The 22,952-nt window shown below is 37.3% G+C and overlaps 1 protein-coding gene across 3 annotated transcripts in view; it reads right to left on the reverse strand.

Moving 5' to 3' along the window:
- LPIN2 (lipin 2) overlaps positions 1-22,952 on the reverse strand; it is a 45,097-nt gene that overhangs the window by 12,401 nt on the left and 9,744 nt on the right. For 2 of the 3 annotated variants that reach the window (XM_080339992.1, XM_080339991.1), the window contains exons 2-8: positions 18,756-18,956; positions 16,219-16,314; positions 12,462-12,763; positions 8,368-8,475; positions 4,920-5,043; positions 3,949-4,270; positions 3,613-3,712 (exon numbers count right to left, since the gene is read on the reverse strand). In XM_080339992.1, the coding sequence (XP_080196118.1) occupies positions 3,613-3,712; positions 3,949-4,270; positions 4,920-5,043; positions 8,368-8,475; positions 12,462-12,763; positions 16,219-16,314; positions 18,756-18,947 (1,244 nt within the window). In that variant the 5' untranslated portion in view covers positions 18,948-18,956. Of the gene's footprint in view, positions 1-3,612; positions 3,713-3,948; positions 4,271-4,919; positions 5,044-8,367; positions 8,476-12,461; positions 12,764-14,854; positions 16,192-16,218; positions 16,315-18,755; positions 18,957-22,952 lie in introns of those variants that run through there. The other variant, XM_080339993.1, reaches the window with a different exon arrangement.

Raw genomic sequence — 22,952 nt, forward strand, 5'->3', positions numbered from 1 at the left:
GCTGAAGAGGCTGAAGAAATGCCACTGTATAATAAACTACCAGAAAAAGCCAAAAAAAAAAAAGCCCTGTTCATTGATGGATCCTGTTGTATAGTACAATACCATTGGAGGTGGAAAGCTGCTGTATGGAGTCCTGTATGACAAGCTGTAGAATCTGCTGAAGGAGAAGGTGAGTCAAGTCAATTTGCAGAAGTGAAAGCCATCTACTTGGCTTCAGACATGGCCGACCAAGAAAAATGGCCAGTGCTTTATCTCTACACTCACTTGTGAATGGTGGCAAATGCCCTGTGGGTGTGGTTATGAGCAACGAAAGCCGAGCAACTGGCAGCACAGATGCAAACCCATCTGGGCTGCCCCATTGCAGTCCAGGTAGAAAACCTGGTTGTAAAAGTACATCATGTACATGCTCATGTACCCAAGAGCTGGGCCACTGGAGAACATCAAAACAAAAAGCAAGTGGATCAGGCTGCCAAGACTGAAGTGGCTCCCTCAGGATCATCAAGTCCAACCATGACCTAACTCTAGCACTAAAACACATCCCTAAGAACCTCATCTAAATGTCTTCTAAACACCTCCAGGGACAGTGACTCAACTACTTCCCTGGCCAGCCTGTTCCAATGCCTGACAACCCTTTCCGTGAAGAATTTTTTTTCCTAATATCTAATCCTACCCTTGCACAACTTGAGGCCATTTCCCCTCGCCCTATCACTTGCTATTTGGGAGAAGAGACCAACACCCTCCATGCTACAACCTCCTTTCAGGTAGTTGTAGAGAACGATAAGGTCCCCCCTGAGCCTCCTTTTCTCAAGGCTAAACAGCCCCAGCTCCCTTAACTGCTCCTCATCAGACTTGTGTTCCAGACCCTTCACCAGCTTTGTTGCCCTTCTCTGCACTCTCTCGAGCACCTCAATGTCTTTCTCATGATGAAGGGCCCAAAACTGAACACAGGATTGAAGGTGGGGCCTCACCAGTGCCAAGTACAGTGGCACAATCACTTCTCTAGTCTTGCTGGCCACACTGTTCCTGATAGAAGCCAGGATGCTGTTGGCCTTTTTGGCCACCTGGGCACACCGCTGGAGCATGTTCAGCTGGCTGTCAATCAACATTCCTAGATCCTTTTCTGCCAGGCAGCTTTCCAGCCACTTTTCCCCAAGCCTGTAGTGCTGCCTGGGGTTGTTGTGACCTAAGTGCAGGACCCGGCATTTGGCCTTGTTAAACTTCATATAACTGGCCTCAGCCCAGTGATCCAGTCGGTCCAGATCCCTCTGTATGGCCTTCCTGCCCTCCAGCAGATCAATGCTCACACCTAATTAGGTGTCATCTGCAATCTTACTAAGGGTGCACTCAATCCCTTCACCCAGATCATTGATAAAGAGATTAAACAGAAACGGTCCTAATACTGAGCCCTGGGGAACACCACTCCTGACCGGACACCAACTGGATTTGGCTCCACTCACCACAACTCTTTGGGCCCGGCCATCCAGCCAGTTCTTTATCCATTGAAGAGTACACCCATCCAATCAAACAAGCCAAGCAGTTAAAGCCTCTGTGGCATAGAGGATGATGGCTGAAATATAAATATGGGGAGGACTGGTGGATTGACTATATCACACTCCCACAAGCCCAGCAAGCCAAGCACCATGTGGTTACAATGATGGAAGCAACCACTGGATGGCTGGAAACATATGCCATGCCCATGTCACCGCCCCGAACACTATCATGGGCCTTGAAAAGCAAGTCCTATGGCAACATGGCACCCCAGAGAGAACTGAGTTGGACAACAGGAGTCATTCCTGAAATAATCTCATAGACATTTGGGCCAAAGAGCATGGCATTCAGTAGGTATACTACATCCCCTGTCATGCACCTGCCTCCAAGAAAATCGAATGATGCAAAGGGTTATTAATGACTACACTGAGAGCAATGGGTAGTGGGACCTTCAAACATTGGGATACAAATTTAGCAAAGGCCACTTGGTTAGTCAACACTAGGGGATCTGCCAACTGAGCTCGCTGTGCCCAATCAAAACTGTTATGTACTTTAGAAGGGGATAAACTCCTTGTAATGCACATTAAAAAAAAATATGTTGAAGAGGACAGTCTGGCTTACTCTTGCGTCAGGCAAAGGCAAACTCATCCATGGGATTGCTTTTGCTCAAGGACCTGGGTGCACTTGGTGGGTAATGCTGAAGGATGGGGAAGTCCGATGTGTATGAACCTTAAGTGGATTTGATTTGGGGTGCGAATAGCCAATGACTTGAATTGTATAATGTTAATTGCTACATAATACTGTATGCCATCGCTACTATGGCTGCTATATGCCATATCAAAGGAATTATGGAAAGAGTCACCCAGATTAACAAAGAATGAACTTTTATGAAACCGAGCCAAGAGCAGTGATGACAGAACCACACAAGTGCAGCAGTGATGGAACCAGAGCTGGTTTCAGCATACAACAATCCAATACCACACACCATCTCTCCTGCCCTGAAGGACTCTTATGACAGATGGAGCCCAAAGTCATGGACAAAATGAACTCAATGGGCATTTTAGAGGGATGGCCCATGAACTGAAGAAATTATATCTGTGTGTATCTATCAAAAGAAAGGCAAAGTGGTGGTGATTAATTGGAATATATTGCAGAGTGTGGGACCTGGGCACGACCTAGATGGTATAGAGTAAGCGGTGCACACTGTCCTGGTTTCAGCTGGAACAGAGATCATTTTCTTTGTAGCAGGTGGTACAGTGCTGTGTTTTGGATTTAGAACGAGAATAATGTTGAGAACAACTAGTTTTAGTTGTTACTAAGTAATGGTTATACTAAGTGAGGGACTTTTCAGCTTCCGATGCTCTGCCAGCAAGGAGATGCACAAGCTGGGAGGGGGCACAGCCAGGACAGCTGACCCAAACTGGCCAAAGGGATATTCCACACCACATGACGTCATGCTCAGTATATAAACTGGGGGGAGCTGGCTGGGGTGGGGATGATTGCTGCTCAGGGCTGGGCTGGGCATCCGTCAGCAGGTATTGAGCAATTGCATTGTGCATCACTTATTTTGTAAATTCTTTATTAGCAGTAGTTGTATTAGTAGCATTGGTAATAGCAGCATTCTCCCTTTGTGTCCTATTAAACTGTCTTTATCTTAACACATGAGTTTTACTTTTTTTTCAGCTGTCTTCTCCATCTCACTGGGGGTGGGGGTGAACAAGTGGCTGTGTGGTGTTTGGCTGCCTGATGGGTTAAACCACAACAACAGGGCATGAAAACAATAAACTGATGTGTGCTTTTCTAGACCTAGCAATACAGTAAAATAGAGTACTGGTGCGAAAGGAGCGTGGAGTTTAAACTTCCCCTCTCTCTACACTTGCAGAACATACAGGTTGCACAAAGATGAAAACTCTCAGTAATTATCTCCCACGTGATCTTTCAATGTGTTTCTTGTCAAACCAGAAACAGATTTGCACAATCACATCAGTACTGATTACTCCACAAAAGCCTAGAAACTTGAAATCCAATTCTCTTTACTAGAACTGGTTCATAAACAACTACATCATACACATAATAACTCAAATAGTGCAACTGCAATATAGCAGAACCTTAATTCAAAATTACCTTTTGGGAAAGTAGAGCGCTGCAACTTCAGGTTCCAAAGCCTTTAGGTCATCCAAGTAAATATCATCGGGCCCCTGATGATGACTTCGCTTGTGCACACCTGTTAATTTTAACAATTAAGATTCCTAAGATGAAGCTATCAGATACATTAAGTACAAACATAATTGTAAAAGATTCAGATTCACTTGTGGCATTTATAAATCCAAGATTTTAATTATAGCTTTAGTCACATAAGTCTTTGAATAGGAAAAACTGAAAAAGTATATTTATACTTTTTCCATTATGGCTTCAAATTTGGTAGATCACACTGAAGGAAAGAATCGCTTTATTATATACCTTTCTTTTTTGAAGGAGAGTCAGTTTTTGCTATTGGCTTTGTTTCTGGTAAAGGGTCCACCAACAGTCTAGAATTATGATCAGCATCTAATGGCAAGGGATCTTGCGGTTCTGTGATTGCAGAAGCAAGAGAATCTTTAACATCCATCTGCTTAAGCAGAGGATGAGTTCTTGGCTCAGGTTTCAGTACTGTACAGACAGAATCTTTCACATCATCATAATCTTCAACTTCATCAGACCTGAGGATGACCCTAAAATGAGTCTTCTCTGATGGAGTAATGGTAGCTGTTCTGGGATGTTCCAGTTTCTCTTTCTTGCTTATCTGAAAAAGAAAACTCTTGTCAATCCTTTCAATTCACATGTTTGTTTTATTCTGTTCTAAACATTGAACTTTTATTCATGGTACAAGTCCTGGTCACAAGCAAACTGAATAAGAATTTAAACATGTATTTTAGCAATACAGAGTGTGTCTTACCTTATTAGCAAAGTTCCCTGCAACAGGAGCTTTATACTAGCTTATTTACAAGTTCAGTAAAGAAACTGGCATAGAGGAAGTTCTGACTTGGCCAAACCATGGCAAGAAAAAAGCACAAATGAGGACATATGAGGGCTTTTGTCACCACCTGTCCTATTAGGTAACAAATTTACTATATTAAGGCCACAATTCCCCTGGAATTAACTACAACTTAGCCAAAAATACAGGAAAATAATTTCTAAAGTTGCTTTCTTCAGTTTCAAAGTAAAAATTCAAAAATTTCAGATTTTTACTGCTAGCTTTTCTGGAATTACTTTGCTGACCAGCTTTTGAACTCACCAAATCCGACTATCAGCCAGCCACAAGAGGGTGCTACTTTCCTATTTCAGCTGAATTATTCTGAAGAACAGCAGCAGATTTCCAGTTCTCTCTTTGGACACTATTTTAGATATGCCAAAACTCAGTTTGTAAGGTTAGAGACAATAAATAAATTTACCTTGGTTGATTCTGGGAATCCTCCCCATGTCCATTCCATGTGAGATTCAGATCTGAGCAAGCTCTCAGCAGGTTTAACTTCTAGTTCTGAATCACTTTTAGGGCAGACTGGCTCAGAGAAAGGGCTAGCAAATCAACAACAACAACAACAACAAAAAAGAAAGCTACAGTGTTTAAAATGCATTTGTTGTGCAGCTATTGTAGAGTTTTCTACAGCTTAACAGAGCTTCAATTATTCAGCAACATGGCAAGAAGCCCAGAGGGTTTTCAGACAGTGAGAAATTAGGTTAAAACCAAAATCACATTAAAGGACTTAAACAGCCATCACCCTAGACAGATTCCTTCACTATATCTGCATTGTAGGTACAGCTCTCCACTCAGCCCACATTCCATTTTTCAAACAAAACAGAACAAAATAAAAAAGTTTATCTGAAAGTAGGACAGAAATGAGCTTTAAGTTCCTTTCCTCTTTAAAAACTTAGCATTTAAGCTTGCTATGCCAAGATTTGAGTAATAAAAGTCCTGCAAACATAAATTACAAAAGCACGAAACAACACAAATTCCCAATGTGAGGAAAACAACATTAACAAGATAGCTTATGAGAGGGAAGGAAGATTGCTTGAAAACATCCTTCAGATATATTTGGACTACATGACCTTTTAAAGCTCCAGCCTACTTTTCCTACAGCAGTTATTATCCATAATTCACAAACAGACCTCTAAAATTTATTTTAGCCAAGACTACTTTTAAGCCAGAAAGACTCACTTTACACAATGCTAGAAAGGTGTGATTTCAAAATCATTTTGCTCTCATGATCTTAGGGAGGAAAGGAAACAAAAGCTTGTTTTGAAATAGCATTTAGTGTTAGGACAGGTCCAAGTCTATCCTTTCTTAAACAGGGCACATTATAGAAATGCAGCTCTTTTTACATTTTCACAATCAGAGTGGATTTGCGTGTGTGTGTGTGTATTGTTTTTTGGTGTTTGGGGGGGGTTTTGTTTGTTTTGTTGTGTTTGGGGGGTTTTTTTGTTTGTTTGTTTTTAATATAGATATTAACCTCAATATTTGGATTTGAATTGTAAGGACTAGAACTGGACAGAGCACTCCAGGTGCAGCCTGACCAGTGCTGAGTAGAGCAGGATGGTCACATCTTTATCTCTGCTAGTAACGCTCCTGCAGATGCAGCCCAGGATCCAGTTTGCCTTTGGTGCTGCAGCAGCACTCTGCTGCCTCACGTTCAGATTCTTCTACCAGGAACCCCAGGTCCCTTTCAGCAAGGCTGCTCCCCAGCCATGCAGATCCAAGCCTGTACTGGGGTCGTTAGTTACATCATCCAATATGCAGGACTTCCCCTTCTCTTTGCACTTGTTGCAGCAGAAGTTTCATCTTGATATAAGAAGAAATTTTTTTATAGTGAGACTAGCCACTCACTGGAACAACTTTCCCAGTGATGTAGTCCCCATCACAAGACATTTTCAGTTTGTGACTGGACAGGGTGCTAGATAGTCTCACTTAGTCTCCCTTTCCCATGAAAGGTTGGACCAATGATCTTTTGAGTCCCTTCCAAACTGGCCTCACTGAAAAGACTTGGGTTTCTCTTAGTTCCCGGCAAGGACTCTGAAGAGCAATACGACCAAATTCAACTAAAAGGCAGTTAGCTTTTTCCAGGTCTCCAAAAATGAGGTTATTACTCTTCCAGTGTACAATGGCTACATTATAGAAACTTTCTTTGGTGGCTTAAGAGGAGTAATTTAATGCAAAATTTCTCTTCTCCTAGTTGGCTCATGTGAGACAGAATCCCTCACTCAACTCCCCACTCCCAAAGAAGGAAAGGAAAATCGCCAATTTCTGTTACACTGCAGTCTGTACTGGAGAGCTCCTTGATAAAAAACAACCCCAAACCAAAGAGCCTAGATATCTTACATGACACACAAACAAGTTCTTCGAGCAGACTACTGCCTAAATATGTAAACAAGAAGAGAGGCATGAATCGTATCTCTTCAGATACAGCCTGCTAATTTATGCTCCTTTTCAGTTTATAGAACTCTAGGTACCACCAGCCTCTATGTTACAATTATCTAGCTGATATAATCTATACAACACCATGTCAACTCTCAAGGTCAGAGTGACTGCTTTTCAGTTACAAGCCACAAACCTTTGGGGAACGTTTGAAGAGTACCTCTCATCAGGTACAATTGAGGATGTGGTTGTCAGCCCAAAACATAAAAAGGAATGATAATGGGATTTCCTGTCCAACTGCTTCTGTTCATTACCAAGCTGTGCACTGGGGGAATTGGCAGCACTGAGCACGGTGTGGTACATTCAGACTCTACTGAGGTCACAGCCCTGGAAACACCCAAAGCAGAGATTATATGCACTTCAAAAAGCACTTTGTGAAGCTTCATCTCTTTTATTCTGCACTACCATCTATTGATACAGAAGAACAGGCACCTGTGCACTGGATAGTTGACATGCAACAATGGATGAACAGTAACCCTCACTGACACTGTGAATGTATCTGCTATGACGTGGAGTTCTCAGTCAAAAAGAAAAGTAATAAAACTAGACACTCAAAGAGATAAGATGAATCAAGATGCTGCTCAGCATGCCATGCACTATATATATGCCATTCTCTATGGCATATTCAGGAAAAGACAAAAATTTGCCTCAAGTGCCAGCACATATGGACAGAATGCTTTTTTATGCAAATAGAGACTGATGTTAGAGTGGTAAAAATCCAAAGGGTGAGCCTTGAAAAATGTAGCAACTGAATGCAAGAGGATGAACATCAGAAACAGAAGAGTTTGAATGTATAAACAGAAATGCCCTAGTCCCTGTAACTAAAAATTGACTGGTGAGCTATACTATGTCATTTGTAAGAATCCACAATCAAATGACTCTTTGTCTGGTATGTCTGGGTAACCAGAGATATCAAGAACACCAGTAACTAGCAAATCTTCTGTTCTGAAGTGGAATGCGATTCAAGTTTAGAACATAGCTTTACCCCAAGTAATTTCACCTGGCAAATTCTAACTTACTTCTGCTTTATGGCATATCAAGTGCTCCTTATGTTACAGTGACTTGTAGGGAACATATTCATTTTCCATACCCATCTCAACCTATGAAAATCTTATTAACAGCATTTTCTTTCTTCATCTGTGAATTTCAATATGAAAGCTTTTTGTTTAGTTGGTTTTTGTTTTTTGTTTCTTTTTTTTCATTTGAGTGGGGAAAAAAAAGAGAGAAAAAGACAGATTTTGTTTAACACACACAGCAGAGAAGAAAGTTCCCAAAGTTCTAAGTAAGTATCAAATGCTGCATTCGATACCACAGAAGTTAGGCATGTTTGATAGTTTTACATATCAGGGGGGAATAAATAAAAAGGCACATTATTTTTTTCTTAAAATTATTCATCGTTATATATATGATGACATTACAAAGTGACTTACTTCTCCAGGGGGGACCAATCTCCATCAGATAAGGGGTAATGATCCTTCGAGTGATAAATCAAAGATTCTTTCTGTTCTTCACTCTTTGGTGAAGAATTTGAGGATCCTCTGTGGAGATACATGAGACCTTAAGTCAGCTTTAAGAAATCTTCATTACTAATTGATTTAGAAAAGTTACTTATATGTTACTAAAAATCAAAGACCAAAAGAAAGGAGTATATAACTTAAAGAATTCATTGTTTGCAACACACCTGTATATAACTTAAAATGCATATAAAAACTATTATTAATACTTGATAATATTGCAAATTTAGAAGTCTACTACTCTTGGCACGTAGTAAGTTAATATTGACGAAATCACAATAGCATAAATGGCATCACTCTATACAGATAGCTAATATTACCAAAGCCCAAAGATGAACATAATGATTTACACATAACCTTTACTACGTAAACATTAGAATCACAGAAAAAGTTCAATGGAAAATGTAGTTTTGACAATGCAGTTTATGACCTCACATTTCGCAGATTAAAACCAGTAAGAAAACAGGAGCAGGTACTAGCCTCAAAATTTACCCAAGAGTTTACAAATTGACATAAACTACAACAATTAGCTAGAACTGCTGCTGCCTTTCTGAACTGTGGGGTTTGTTTTGCACTGGAGGTCCACTCAGTATCTATAACACACACACAGAAAAAACCCTCAACCAACAGTAAGACCCATTAAGCAGGCATACACTGTATTTTACACACAATTCCCTTTTAAATATTTCCACCATAAGCATTTCAGACCTTTTTACAACTTTCTGAATTTAATTGAACAAATAGCTGTTCTCAGGATACAACTAACTTCCTTGAGGTTAGATCAAGGGCATCATAGCTATACATTGGATAGAATACAATGAAGATAAACCTGGAATTTGAATGTAAAATATGATACAAATTATTTTAAGTCATTATTAGGAAAGAAAAAATAAGAGGTTTTTTAGTTTTTTAGTTCCATTAGCAGCACAGTTGCACTGGACTTCTTTTGGAAGGCTAATTCTAATTTCTCTTATGGATGGAGAAAATAAAATATTTTAAGATTATATATTAAAATACATAATTATTTAGAATTAACATGCTTACTTAGACCCTAAGCAGTTACACTAATCAACTTCATTTGCACAAGCCTTTCATTTAGAAGACCATCTAGACTATGTTAAACACTAAACCCTAAAAATATCTTAATAGCTCCACTTCTTATTTAGTATTATTATTCTTATGAAACTCAATGATGACAGCTTGCATTGAGATGAGAGCCACAGAGACTGTACATCCTTTGTATTCATAAACCAAGCTGTGCTAGAAATACATTTCATACTATCTTAGCTTGTATCCAGTGTTAAGTATCTCCAAAAGATGAAAAAGGTATTATTGAACAAGTAAGTAATCACACTAGCAAATTATTAGAGAGAGGTCCTCAATATTATGACATTAGAGGGGGGCAGGATGACACACTAGTGGTACTGAACAGATTTTATTCACTGGGAATTAGCCACCAAATGAATTAATATGAAGATTACAAGAATTTCATTTCATCCAAAATCGGATACATCTGGTCTCTAAGGTTAAAAATCCAAATACAGCCAAAGATTATTGAAAATAAGAGGGGAAAATCAGTATGCATCAACTTGCAACTTTGAGTTCCACTATCAATTCTAAGCTATTTATTTTGCAACATTTATAAACAATGCTACCGCTGCTTCTCATCCTTATCCACTTTATACATCCCCTAAAAAAAAAATACAAGATTTGAGAGACAGATAACTTCTTTAACTCTTTAAAACCCTTAGCACTGTAGCAATAATGCCCTCTATGCCTGAGTGTATGCACTGTAACACCTCAGTCCCCCTGACATTATTTTAGGGAAGTCAAGCACTACTAATATATCTGAATCATAGCTATTAATAGGAAAGACAAAGGACATATGTTTTTAAAAGTTGCATAAACACTTGGAAATGGATTTCCCAAGGAGGAGGAAACTGCTTGTTTTCTACTTTATAAGAATAGAACTAGATAAGACATTACATGCTGGTATCTGTGGCTGAATTTTTGACCTTCCTGTTAGAACATCAGCCTCCCTTTTCCTTTCCCAGTTTCACTCTGAAATCTGAAGCTATGTCTAGTAAGAGTTAGTTGAGTTTGTTTTGTTTTGTTTTTTTCCAGAGCTACACATTTATAACTGGGAAAAAAAAAATCAAAAACCAACAACTCAAACCAAATCAAACCTGCTCATATCAACTTACATCCCCATAGAATGTGAAAAGAAAGCTTATGAACGTTTTTTCACAACCATGTATTTAGCTGGGAAGAAAACAGTGTAAGCCTTTTGTAAGACTGTCTATGAAATCCACTAAGAGACACACAGCTAAAAGGCTACTGTCTCTGGGTTTCCACTACAGTGTATTTTTTCAGTCCTACATTTACTTGCTATTCACAAGAAAACAAAATTCTTTTAAAAAAATCTTTTTCTTTTTATATCATAACACTCTTCTCTGACTGAGAAATCATTTCTTCTGCTGTTTCTGTTTCAATATTTAAAACTAGAAAGCCTTTTCTATCTTTCATTCTAAAGGGTACAAAAAATAAAACCAGGGTAACCTCTATGGAAACACTATGGTCAGTTCAGCTATGCTTACACATTTGAAATTTCAGTCAAGTCTACAATTTTTTATTCATCTCTAGTAAAATTAAGATAATTGGTAAAATAGCAATTCAAATTCTAAACACTGGATGAAAACAGCCATTATTGGTGTGACACTCCTAAATTTTTCATAACTTTGTAATAATGTACGAAATAATAAATAATTAATTGGTTATGTTTTCTTTCTTCCTGTACTTGATGGTTTTGGTTTTGATAGTTTCACTAAGACAAATTATCATTGTCTTAATACTCTCATACTGAAGACTGAACAAAGATCTTGCTTTTCTTAAACTGGAATAAAAGGAAAAAAGGAGAAATTTCAAATCAAACAAAATGCCAATTCCCACACTTAAACAGAGCAGTGAATATCTAAAGGACAATTCATTGACATAAATATGACAGAGAAAAAATAAGACAAATGAACTAAGAAAGCCACAGATTGTAGAAAACACTTTAAAATACCTCTTCTTTTTTTGGTGCATTTTATTGGTCATAGGTGTGGTAACAGATTAATGTTCTTCTGTTGGACTAACCTTTTTGACTGGTAGTTATTAAATTTGAGACTCCCTTGAAGACCTATACTGAAGGAGTTTTTTCAGTTACACTTTATTATCTTATACCAAACCATCCTTCAAATTCCCAGACCAGATCCTGAATTTATTCAGACAGTACTACATTTAACAGCAATGCTGTCCAAAAAAGCAGCTAGCTTTGTCTAAAACTTAAGTCTACTTATTTTATTAAGCAGCCTAAGAAACTTCCACATAAAACTGATGTGTAAGCCTTTCCTGGATTTTAAGCTTGATAGCTTTCTTCTATTACTATAATCTTTCCTATTTCTCATATAAGCTCCTTCAGCTTATTAGTATATGCTACCACTTTACCACAAGCTCCACTTTACTAAATAGTTTATCCACTTCAAAACGCAGGAGTTAATTTTTTTCCTTCCTTTATGATTACACAAATGTAAAGAATTCTCTTTACTAACATGAAGGAGCATTCATTTATGTAGTCTTCAGTTACCAAAGTAAACACCAAGTTACAGAGAAGTCAAATGCAGATGCGGTGTACTACAGGCATTTCACATTGCAGTTTACACTGAGGTTACCAAACACACTACAAGACCCCTCTGCCTCAGAGAAATTACACAGAAACTTCTTCTCAGTCACACAGCAGTTTATGACACCACTTCTTTACCAGAATGGGCATAATTGGATTTCATGTTGATGAAAAAAACGGCCAAACTTGAAGGATTCTGTAAGGATGAGGAAGATAATGCTTTGGAATTTTGTTTGAGGAAAAGCCTACGGAAACTTAATGCATTATTTGCATAGAGGAAAGGTACAAGTCACCTTTTACATTTTCAGTGGTAACAGTGAAAGCAGTCAGCTTGTATTTGAGAGTTTACCTTAGGGGCTGAACACTTTTTTCATCATCTGAGCTTATTTCCATTTCAAAAATCTCTTCTGTCCCAGTAGAAGAGATCTGATCTTCCTTCCTGCTATCTTGTTTATATTTCTTTCTTCTTCTTTTTTTCTTTTTCACAGAACCTGGGGTGAATACAGTCTCTGTTTCCACAGTGTGTGGAACTTCCGAGTTTGCACATGTTGTCCTCTCATTTTCACCTGATTTCAAATGATTGTCAGTGTCTTTGAAAAACTGGTCTTCAGTAGGTATTGGAGATGTTGCCAAATATGCAGGAACTTTTTCCTAAAAAAAAAAAAAAAAAAGACAGACCATTTTTTCTACTTTGTTTTGTGCATACAGTATAGTTGCTGGTACAGATTAATCCCTGCATCTATATTTAGACATAGAACTATAAAATAGCCCAGTGGTATAAAGCTGGTATCCAGAAAGGAAGCAAGTTCACTAGAGGAATTACAAAAAGTTCAGAAAAATAAATGTTAGTGTTCTCACAGTTTCAGACATAAACAATTGATTTTGCTAGCAAAACAAATACCCACTCAGAGGAATGTTTTGAAATTATCTGTCCTTGAGCATACCTTCTCTATCCATGCTTAGTAAATATGCTATAGGCTAAATTAAATCCACTGCCGCCGTATTTATTTTGAAACAGATTCACAGAAAGGTGTAGATTGGAAGGGACATCCAAAGATCACCTGGTCCAATCTTCTATTGAAAGTAGGGCCCCAGGTTAGGTTATCCAGGGCCTTGTCAAGCCAAAGGTTGAGTATTTCCAGTGAGAGAGAATCTACCACTTCTCTAGACAACCTGCTGCTGTGCCATATTGTTCGCATAGTGAAAGATTTTTCTCATATCTAGCTGGAATTTCCCCCTTGTGCCCTTTGCCTCTTGTCTTATCACCAGGCATCCTTGTGAAGAGAGCACCTCTAACTGCTCTATAACTACCTTGTGGGTATTGCAAGACGGGTTAGATCTCCGTGAGCCTTCTCCAGGCTGATCACAGCCAATTCCAGCAATCTTTCCTCCTGTGTCAACTTCTCCAACACTCTGATCATCTTGGTGGCTTTCCACTTGACTCCCTTCAATTTTCCATGTCTCTCCTGAACTGGGGAGACCAGAATCTGGTAGACCAGAACTGTGTTCCAGGTTCAGCCTAACAAAATACTAGACTGAGTGAGACCATCCCACATCCCTCCATCTGCTGGCTCTACTCTTACTGATGCAGCCTAAGACACATTTGCTTTCACTGCTGCCAGGGCACACTGCCGGCCTCTACAAGAGAGCTGCGTTTCATCCTGCCGGACCCCACCCTCTACTGCTGTGTGGGATTCTTCCAACTCAGATGGAGGACTTCACATGTATCTTGGTTAAACCTTGTGTCAATCTTGTTGGTCCAGTCTCCCAGCCTGCCTAGGTGACTCCATGTGGTGGTTCTTTTTCTGTCCTACCTCTCCTGCCAGTTCAGTGTTATCCGCAAAATTTGTGAGGGTGCATTCAGTCCTGTCATCCATGTCAGACACTACTTCTGTAAAGTATCTTTAGAAAAAACCCCTCAACTATACTTTACTCAAGTTAAAATGAACAAAAACCCAAACAACCCTCAATCAATTACAACTCACTGCCTTTTGAACGAACAATTCAAATGAAAGAAAAGCTTTATCAATCAACTGCCTACTGTTTATTTACATCATAACAGAAAACCTAAAGATATTGACACCTAGACTGAAACAAACACATTGTGAAGGAACAGCAATAAAGTTGAAGAGAATGGTATTTGCACAGCAGGGAGAAAAAGTTACGGGCTCAATTTCACGGTAAGAACAGAACTAAATACAAGATGCCCGTTATTTTACAGGACTCTTATGCAGGAATTAGTCAGGAACTGCACTGTGATCAGAAACAGCCAGAGCACTGAGACTACTTTTGGTGCATTCGAAGTCTGAACTGCTATTATTTAATACTAAATTCAATTTATCCTTTGAGTTAAGAGTTACAGACCAAGTTTTATTCCACTGGTTTTAAGTAAAGTGGAAAAAGGAGAACAAAATACAGCCTTATGGCAGCACTAATGACACATAGATCTTGCACTGGGAAAAACCTCTAAATATAATCATAGCACCTAAAATAAAGTTAATATCCTATATATTTAGTCATAAATAATCCAGAATAACAACATAAAACATAAAAAAAAAAAGTGTAAAGGACACTGGCTGAAAAATGATGCCTGAAAGTTACATTATAATAGGCCTGATTTACATGAATTGAGCCATGTGGTGTTACTTTTCAATGTCAAGATGTGAAAACAGCAAAAACTGACCACCTGAAAGAACCTTTCTGGATGCACCAAGAACTTGATAAGAGCTTTATCATTTATACCTGAAGTGTAGCTTCAAGAGATGACCACAAGGACATGTTGATCAGTAGCAGACATACTGAGAAAAAAAAAAAAGTCTAAAAGCACTAAAACAAACTAGCCCTTTGCTTTGTAGCCATCTATAGTTTCAGTATGAACTACCAGCTTTCCAGAATGCATTACACACAGATAAGGCACTCCTGTTATAAAAATATATTTAATCAAGTGCAATAGCTTCTTTAAAATACTGTGCTGGGGACAAAGGTAGTGGTTATCATCCTTGTTTTCTGAAAGTCTTAAGACTGATCAGTTCTCATCAATGGCTGACACAACCTGCATCTATAAATAACTGCTTTCGGTTTTGACTTTAATCACTGTGTATGCTAAAACAGAACCCAACCTTCCTTCCTCTTAAATGTTTTGAATCTCTAACCCAATTGTCACTCAGGGTCTTAATGCCTATTTTCTCCTTCCAGTTTGAATTATATTTAATTCCTTTCAAAATTAGACCTTTCTCTGATCTCTCACAGTAAAGAAGTAGTGCCTTAAACGAAAAAGTAGATTAAGCTCACTTCCTTGAAAGACTTTGATTCCTAAGAGCAACAAGAAATTAACACTTTGTCTTTTACTTCACTCAGACAAAATATTTTTCTCTCTTTTCTGGCTATTTTCCTCCAAACTTTTGGAACTTTGTATTTAGAACTTGCCTTGCTGAAAAATGCCAAAAGATTCAAAAGTGATCATAAACAAAGTTCAAGATTGATAAATATTATGATTATATAGGTGCCATATCCTTAGGAAATCAGACTAAAAATGAAACATTATTCCTGTTTTTCAGAGGCTCATTAGCTTCGAGCTGGAATAGATTCTTGAGAGATTAATTACTATATTACAATACAAGAAGTATTCCCAAGCCAAAGAAGTTACTGATAACTGGTGAAAGTTTCATAGATAAAATAGTGAAAAACTATACTAAAAATTATAAGACAAATTAAAAATGTCAAAATAGACAGCCTGTATTAGTACAGATGTCAGTAACACAAGTTATAAGAATTTAAGGCAAAAATTATTATAAGGCACTGCAATCTGTATAACTGTAGTCAACAAAAACGAATATACAAAAATACATCAAAAAAAAACAACCAGCAAATCTTTCAAATAATGCCCTAATTTGAAATAATAATTAGTTACTTTACTATCACTGGTAGCAGAATTATACAAAACACCAAGCATCTTGGCAGCAAATGAAAGTGATGTTAAGATTCAGTCACAGCAAATCTAGCTTACATGAAATTTACAATATTGACAACAATTATTTTGACAACAATTTTAAGGTGTTATTCTGTTAATACTGCATTGTAGCCATCATGAAGCACAAGTCCCTTACATTTTCTTCCTCAGTTTCTTGTACGAAGAAAGCTTCTCCATTATCACCCAGTTTCATATGAAGATCAACAGCATCGCCATTAATTTCTATATCAATCTGTGAAAAGAGACAAGAAATATTTGTAAATAATTAATCCCACGGGAAAACGCTGACCTCACTTTGCTCTGAGAGTAAACTTTGCTCCATTGTATAACCATGCCTCTTTCTCCTCCCTTTGCTTTTTGGATGAAGTCTGTTATAACAATGTTCTTTACTTTGTTAACCTCCAAAATACATCATGCTCCTAGCAGAGACCCTAACACCTAATACAGGAAAAAAAGCATCTGAAGACTGAATCTTGTTCAACTAATTTGGAGAGCTAGAAGCATAAATAATAAATATTGATCTACTCTTTATTTCCTGGGAGATTAATGAGTCATTGAGACTGCTCATGTTCATATGTTTAAAGCTCAACCTGATTTGGGGCCTGGTACAAATCTGAGTCCCGAATACCAAAAGTTCAAGACAAAAAACTGGAAGTCTCCAGAAGGCTGCCCTTGGTTCAGTGGGACAGAGATTTACCACGATTATTTTTGTAACTCAGTCAATGTTGTTTCAGATTTTCCTGCTTGTGAGTTTATGGGTATACAGGACCACAACCATTCTGCAACCATAGTGTTTTCATCAGAGGAAGAATGTTTTTATTCTCATAAAAAGGAACTTTAACTTCAGTTACACTGCACGGGAGGGAGAGATTACCCTTCCCCACACTTACGAAAATGAAAGAAAAAAACAAATGCATTTCTAAAATCAAGATACGACTATTTTACTTCCTCCTCTTTGTGAAATTTTAGGCATCCAGTTAAGTTCCATCTCAATTTTTTCCAACCTTCTCTAACTTTAGTATCTATACCTCATGCTGGTTTCTAGAGACTTCAGTATATATCTTAAGTATCAAGTTGAAGCAGACATGCATATTCTGTGTTCCCATACATCTTGAGACTACCAATGGATCTTGGCCTCATAATATGCCAGAGAAAAATGTGTACAGAACACAGTAATAAACATTCAACTGACTAGTAAGAGAATATTTAAATTCAGAATGGCAACTCCAGGGACAAAGGGAACAAGAAGCAGCAGCTATCTACTCAAGCAAAAGTTGAGAACTACAGTGACAGCCTAATACAACAGGTACCAAGAGTACATGTCTCTACTATTCAACAGCTCTTTAGAGGTAAACAGAAGCTGAAATCCACTAAAATTTGGCTCAGCTTCTCAGAAGTGTCATTAAAGACATTTAGAAAGCTCAAGTTTACAATCACTCCTGTTGTAAGTGTATCTCCCTTGCTTAGACATTAAAAAGGTACAGCTATACCACCTCTCTTGGTACCTCGCTGAAAAACTGTAATGTGGGCTGCTGTAGAATTGTTAAGGAAAAAAAACCAAAAAACAAACAAACAAAACAACAACAACAAAACAAACAAACAAACCCAAAAAACTTTCTACCATCAGTGTGCTCACTATGAAAAACACTAGCAAGTGGGAAATCAAAACAAAAAAGAAAAACTGCTGCTAGTTGCTATGATAAACTTACAACTTTAGTGCATGTAACTCCCAGTATGACTGTTAGCAAAAAAAATACCTTAACTCTCTTTAGTTGCACTTTACTATCCTTTTACAATCAAAATATAAAGATGGGGTAGTTTCCTGCAATGTCCTTTCACTTCTATGAAAAGCAGCATATAATCCTGAGTTTTTATGCTCTGCTTAAATCAAGCCATCTTTTGGTATCACATCCTCAGGTAATACTGCCACACACAGTACTCCCTTATTAACAGTAATGTAAAGTCCCCCCACAACAGGTCCCTTTTTCAGTCAAATTTACAGCCCAATTCACTTCACTCCCTTAAGCACAATTATTAAAGCCGATGGGAAGGGGGACGGCAGGACAATCTGCTCTGGCAGTGCCACAGTTTCACACTGGCTGGACAAGGAATTGTACCAGGTTCTTTTTCAAATACACCCACACAGGAATGAATCTTCACTCCCAGGTTTTCTTTGCTTGTAGATATTAATAACTGTATTTTCTACTGCATATCAGCCTTGAACAGAGCTAACAAGGAATAATATTTATGATAAGTCACCAGCCCTTAAGACATGCTCTATTTGTCCTCCAGACATTCTAAAAATAGTTGCTTGCAACTTCAGGGATCAGATAAATGGCATTATACATTTATTTCCCAGTATAGTTAAATGAGTAAATAAATAGACATGTAAACATTTTAAGACTGTGAAGTCTATATGTTTGTATTACTCTTTTGCATAGCTCAAGAGCTGTCAAAACTTTTCTTTCACAGTTTTTTTGATGCAGAGTTTACCACAGGAAGTTCTGTTTTGCATTCCAAAACTGTCCCTTTGTACAGCATATATGAGAAACTGCTCTGTAATAAATCAGCCTGCTAACTGGATACATGGGGGGCTGGGGAAGGAAGGAAGGGAGGGAAAAATGGAATGCATTGGTATTCAAAACTTTGTTTTGGCCTGCTTTCCAAACTTACCACTTTTTCTTTAGAGCGCAAGACACCAAGCTTCCCAAATCGGACATGAAAAGGAGAACACTGGTATGTACCGTCCTGCTGCCGGACCACAATGACATCAATGCATCCTGAAAGGGTGGCCTGATTAATGCCTTTGTACAGCTCCTTCACAGTAACCAGGACTTGCCCTGCGAGTTGTCCTACGTAGTTCATAGTCTGAGACTAATGGAGAGAAAAGAGGAAAAAAAAAAAAAAAAAAAAAAAGAAGTAAATACCTTTAAAAAACTTTAAAAGTTTTTTAAAAAATTGATTTAAAAGAAATCTAAATAGATGTGCAATGTCTCTTATCAATTACACTGATCATTTTAATAAGCTTTACACAAGTGCCTTCAAGAATCAAGCATTTTGAGCCAATTCTTCTATTGCTTACAGTCTCTAGAGTTATAAAACATATTCTTAATATGATAACTTGAATCTATGATTATTTAAACATATTAAAGCAACTTTTGAAGCATGTCATTTTTAAACCCCAAAGCCTAGATTCAAGTGATTACTCAGATAAGCTAAAAAGACAAATTAATTCTCTGAATGCTGCTTATTTAATACACTTGATTCTCTATTGAAAAAGGAGGAAAAAAAAAAAAAAGTCTTAAAAGTCAGGAAAAGTTATGTAGACTGTACTACATGTAACTCTTCCTTCTTAGCTCTATGTTTCAAAAATGGCTGAGTCACCTTAAAGAAATTACTGAAAGATCTAATGGAAGACAGAGGAGTTCAAGAATGAAGGTGAAGAAAACAAACAAAGAAGAAATCCAGTTTTCTTCCCATGTAAGGAAAGCACACCAACAGTGAATTTATTTTCTATTAAACAAGTACTAAAACCTCCTGCAACAAACAAATAACAAGTCTGTAAAAATGTTTCTTCAAAAGAACTGCCACTGACCTTCAGCAGTTAAAACTGGTGCAAGATTTACCTGTGGTAGGTGATGCCAGCTACTCAAAAGTTACTGAGACTCTCCCATTAACTTTTTAATAATTAAAACTACAGCAAGTATCATCTATATTTAAAATGTATACTTCTCCAAACAGCTTAATGAAGCTTGTAGGTACCTAGATTTAAAACAGCTGTTGAGGTAGTTTGCTCCATGAAAACACAATATAACTAGCATCATGACCTTGTCCTGAACACGCTGCTTCTCCATGAGAAGCAGATGACTTACCAGCTAACAACCCTTATTTTCACAGAAATTAAACCTGAAGAATAAACACTAACTTCCAAATACCACATTTACATAAGTGAAAAACAATTCTTAATATATTGGAACAATGTGTAAACTGGGCTTAGTGTAAGGAATTATCTTACCCACTAACTACTTTTCCCAGGTTTCACTAAGTTTCTGTCAAGAGAAAACAAATCTTACAGGTTTTTTGTTGTTCATACTCCTGACATCAAAAATTTTAAAAGAACAATATGTAATCTAGGTAAAGCGATCTTACTATAAGAGAGTGGGGAGTTCAGGACAGAATACAAGGAAAGGAAGATGGACACAACAAGATTATGCTACAGTCAAACAAGATAAGCAAAGAACATACAGCACCACTTATCAAACATTCTAGTTGTCTAATCCTTTAAAAATACTTAAGTGAATGAATTTTGAATTACTCCAAGTCTTTCAGACTAAGAATACAATGTGAACTATGATTGCCAAAAAGAAGTCCAAAGATTTCTCAGAGCTTTAACAGAAAGAGGAAGAAAAACCATTAAAGTGTTCTAATGGAAACTGAAGTTTATTAAGGATTAAGGATATTAACAGTACCAATATAATGGTAAACATGCAGGAAATGTAAAACTACTTTCAGAGACTTAGAACTGCTGCAGAAGTATTTTCTCCATTTCAGGTTTCTCAAACCTAATATAGATTACCTAATCATATAAGATTTTTGAAAAAATTCCTTCTTCTCCATAAGACTTAGAAAGGAAAAGGGGGGGTTTCCAATCCAGATTTAAAACTGTAGAAATTATCCACAGAATTACTATACTGGGTAACATGCTAGAGAATCTTCTCCCATAGTTTTTGTACAATATGGTTGATGAAGTCAAAAAGAACAGACTGTCATTGAGTAACTAATGAGATTATCAGAATGGACTCCCTATCAACATTAATGATCAATAAAACTCAGTTTCATCACTAAGTGGTTTCATGTGCAACTATAAAATTGACTGCTTGCTAATAAAATAATTGCTCCTCGTCTGACCCTCTTAATGAGATGAATTTAGCTTACTGACAACTGACAGAAGTCTACCCATTTTGTTGTTGTTGTTTCTTTCAGTGGGTTAGTAAATTACATCAGCTCATGAAGAACATGACAAACACCAGAGACCATGAGGCACACAGCAGCACCAGAGAGCTAGGGAAAAAACATCTAGGGCAGGGAATTTAATATCTTCCTTCTAACAAGTGAGATATTTTCTGCATCTCAGTGGAACTCTAACCCAAGACAGAAAGGCAGCAATATCTCTGCTTTACTGTCTAGGCAATTAGTCTTCACTTATAACGACACTCATTTTTATTCTCAATCTCAGGAAAAATTCTCAAACACATAGTCATTATCATTCATGGCTGTACCTTGGCCACTTCCAAGAGAAGTCTCTGGTATTGGCTTACAAAGAAAAGTTGATTTCAGGTCACCAAGGAGACTGAATTTGTTAAAAGAAATGTTTGGTACAATCAAGAATAGAAGTCCTTAACAGAGTCTCCATTTCATGTATTTCATTTCAGTGAATGGGACTTGAGAAGCTGACATTAGCATGGAATTCTCTACCATTTAAGTAGTGACTGTTTAAAAGATCAGAGTTTCACACCAACTGCTAAAGAGTTGAGTTTGGTTGATAAATTATCTAGATTTCCTCAAATACATGCTAACTGACCTTGTTTAACCACAGAAAATCATCAAAAAAACCCCACGACTGAAATATTCACCTATTTTACATGTATTCTTGCTTTCCCTTAGCAAAAGTTATTTCTGTAGTTTGCAGCACAGCCACTTTTATGATCATACTTGAACAGAATAACTTCTTACGTGTGAAAAAGTGAAGAACTTTTGAACCTACTGAGTTTTTAAAATAACGTTTATAAGGAAAGAAGCTTTTTATGATCCAAGTCTTAATACAAACATTGTTTCATGCATTGTAAGGAAATAAAATTGTAGATCAGACATTAGTTTACATTATTGTTTATCAGGCTGTAGTTCAGCTTTCAACATAATGGTTCACTTTGTAAGATAAACATGTTATTTAAAAGGTTCAAACTGTAGTAAGCAAAAGATCAAATAGAAATAAAGTTCAATTCATATCTGAGAAACATGAGATGTTTAATTATCTCAAATGCAGTCAAATTCCAAAACTCTGCATAAAAGCTAATGTAGCTCACTACTGCTTATTTTTCCAGGATAGCAAATTAATAGGCTATCAGTACCCAAGGTCTCACAGCAGAAAAACACTTGTCACTTTTGAGGCTCCAGAGAGACTGAATTTTGAATGCTTATGCAATATTACCTAGTGTGCAAAAATTCTTATAGCTGACTATATTAACACTACTAAGTTAAGTGCAACTGTAATGGGAATGGGGGAAAAGATCTCTGTGACCTCTATCATAAAAATTATTTTTTCTGGCAAGAAGCCATTACATGGCAAAAGACAGAAACTGAAACTTGGGAGAGACAGCATAAAGGTAAATACAAAACAAGAAAATATCTACTTTGGATGTTTAAGAACTAAAAATAAAATTCTGTGTCTCCATCTACAAAATACTCAAATCAATTAAACTAAAATTTGCCCTGCATATTGACCTCCTCATGTTACAGCAATGAGGAATAGAACAACCCACAGAAATAATGATTAAACAGTACTACAGCTCAGATTAAGTATCTAATATGGTCTACATGATATATAGCCAAATTTTCAAAACACGTCACCAGGAAGTGCTTACATTAGCAAAACCTGAGCAGGAGGTTTTGTGGATAGGAATTATATCTATGTATTAACAAAGATGTTATTTTGGTTGCTACAAAACCAACACATTTTCTTTAACAGTTTTTTAATGTTATTCAGTAATATCAATAGGTAAATGCAAAATATAATTAAAAGGCTCTCCAGAAATTTATGTTTTCTGTGCATTTCGAGTACTGCTTTAGCAAGGCTAAACTGTGTTTTTTGCA

This window comes from Nesoenas mayeri (genome assembly GCF_963082525.1).
Source record: "Nesoenas mayeri genome assembly, chromosome: 2".
NCBI classification, from domain to species: Eukaryota; Metazoa; Chordata; class Aves; order Columbiformes; family Columbidae; genus Nesoenas; species Nesoenas mayeri.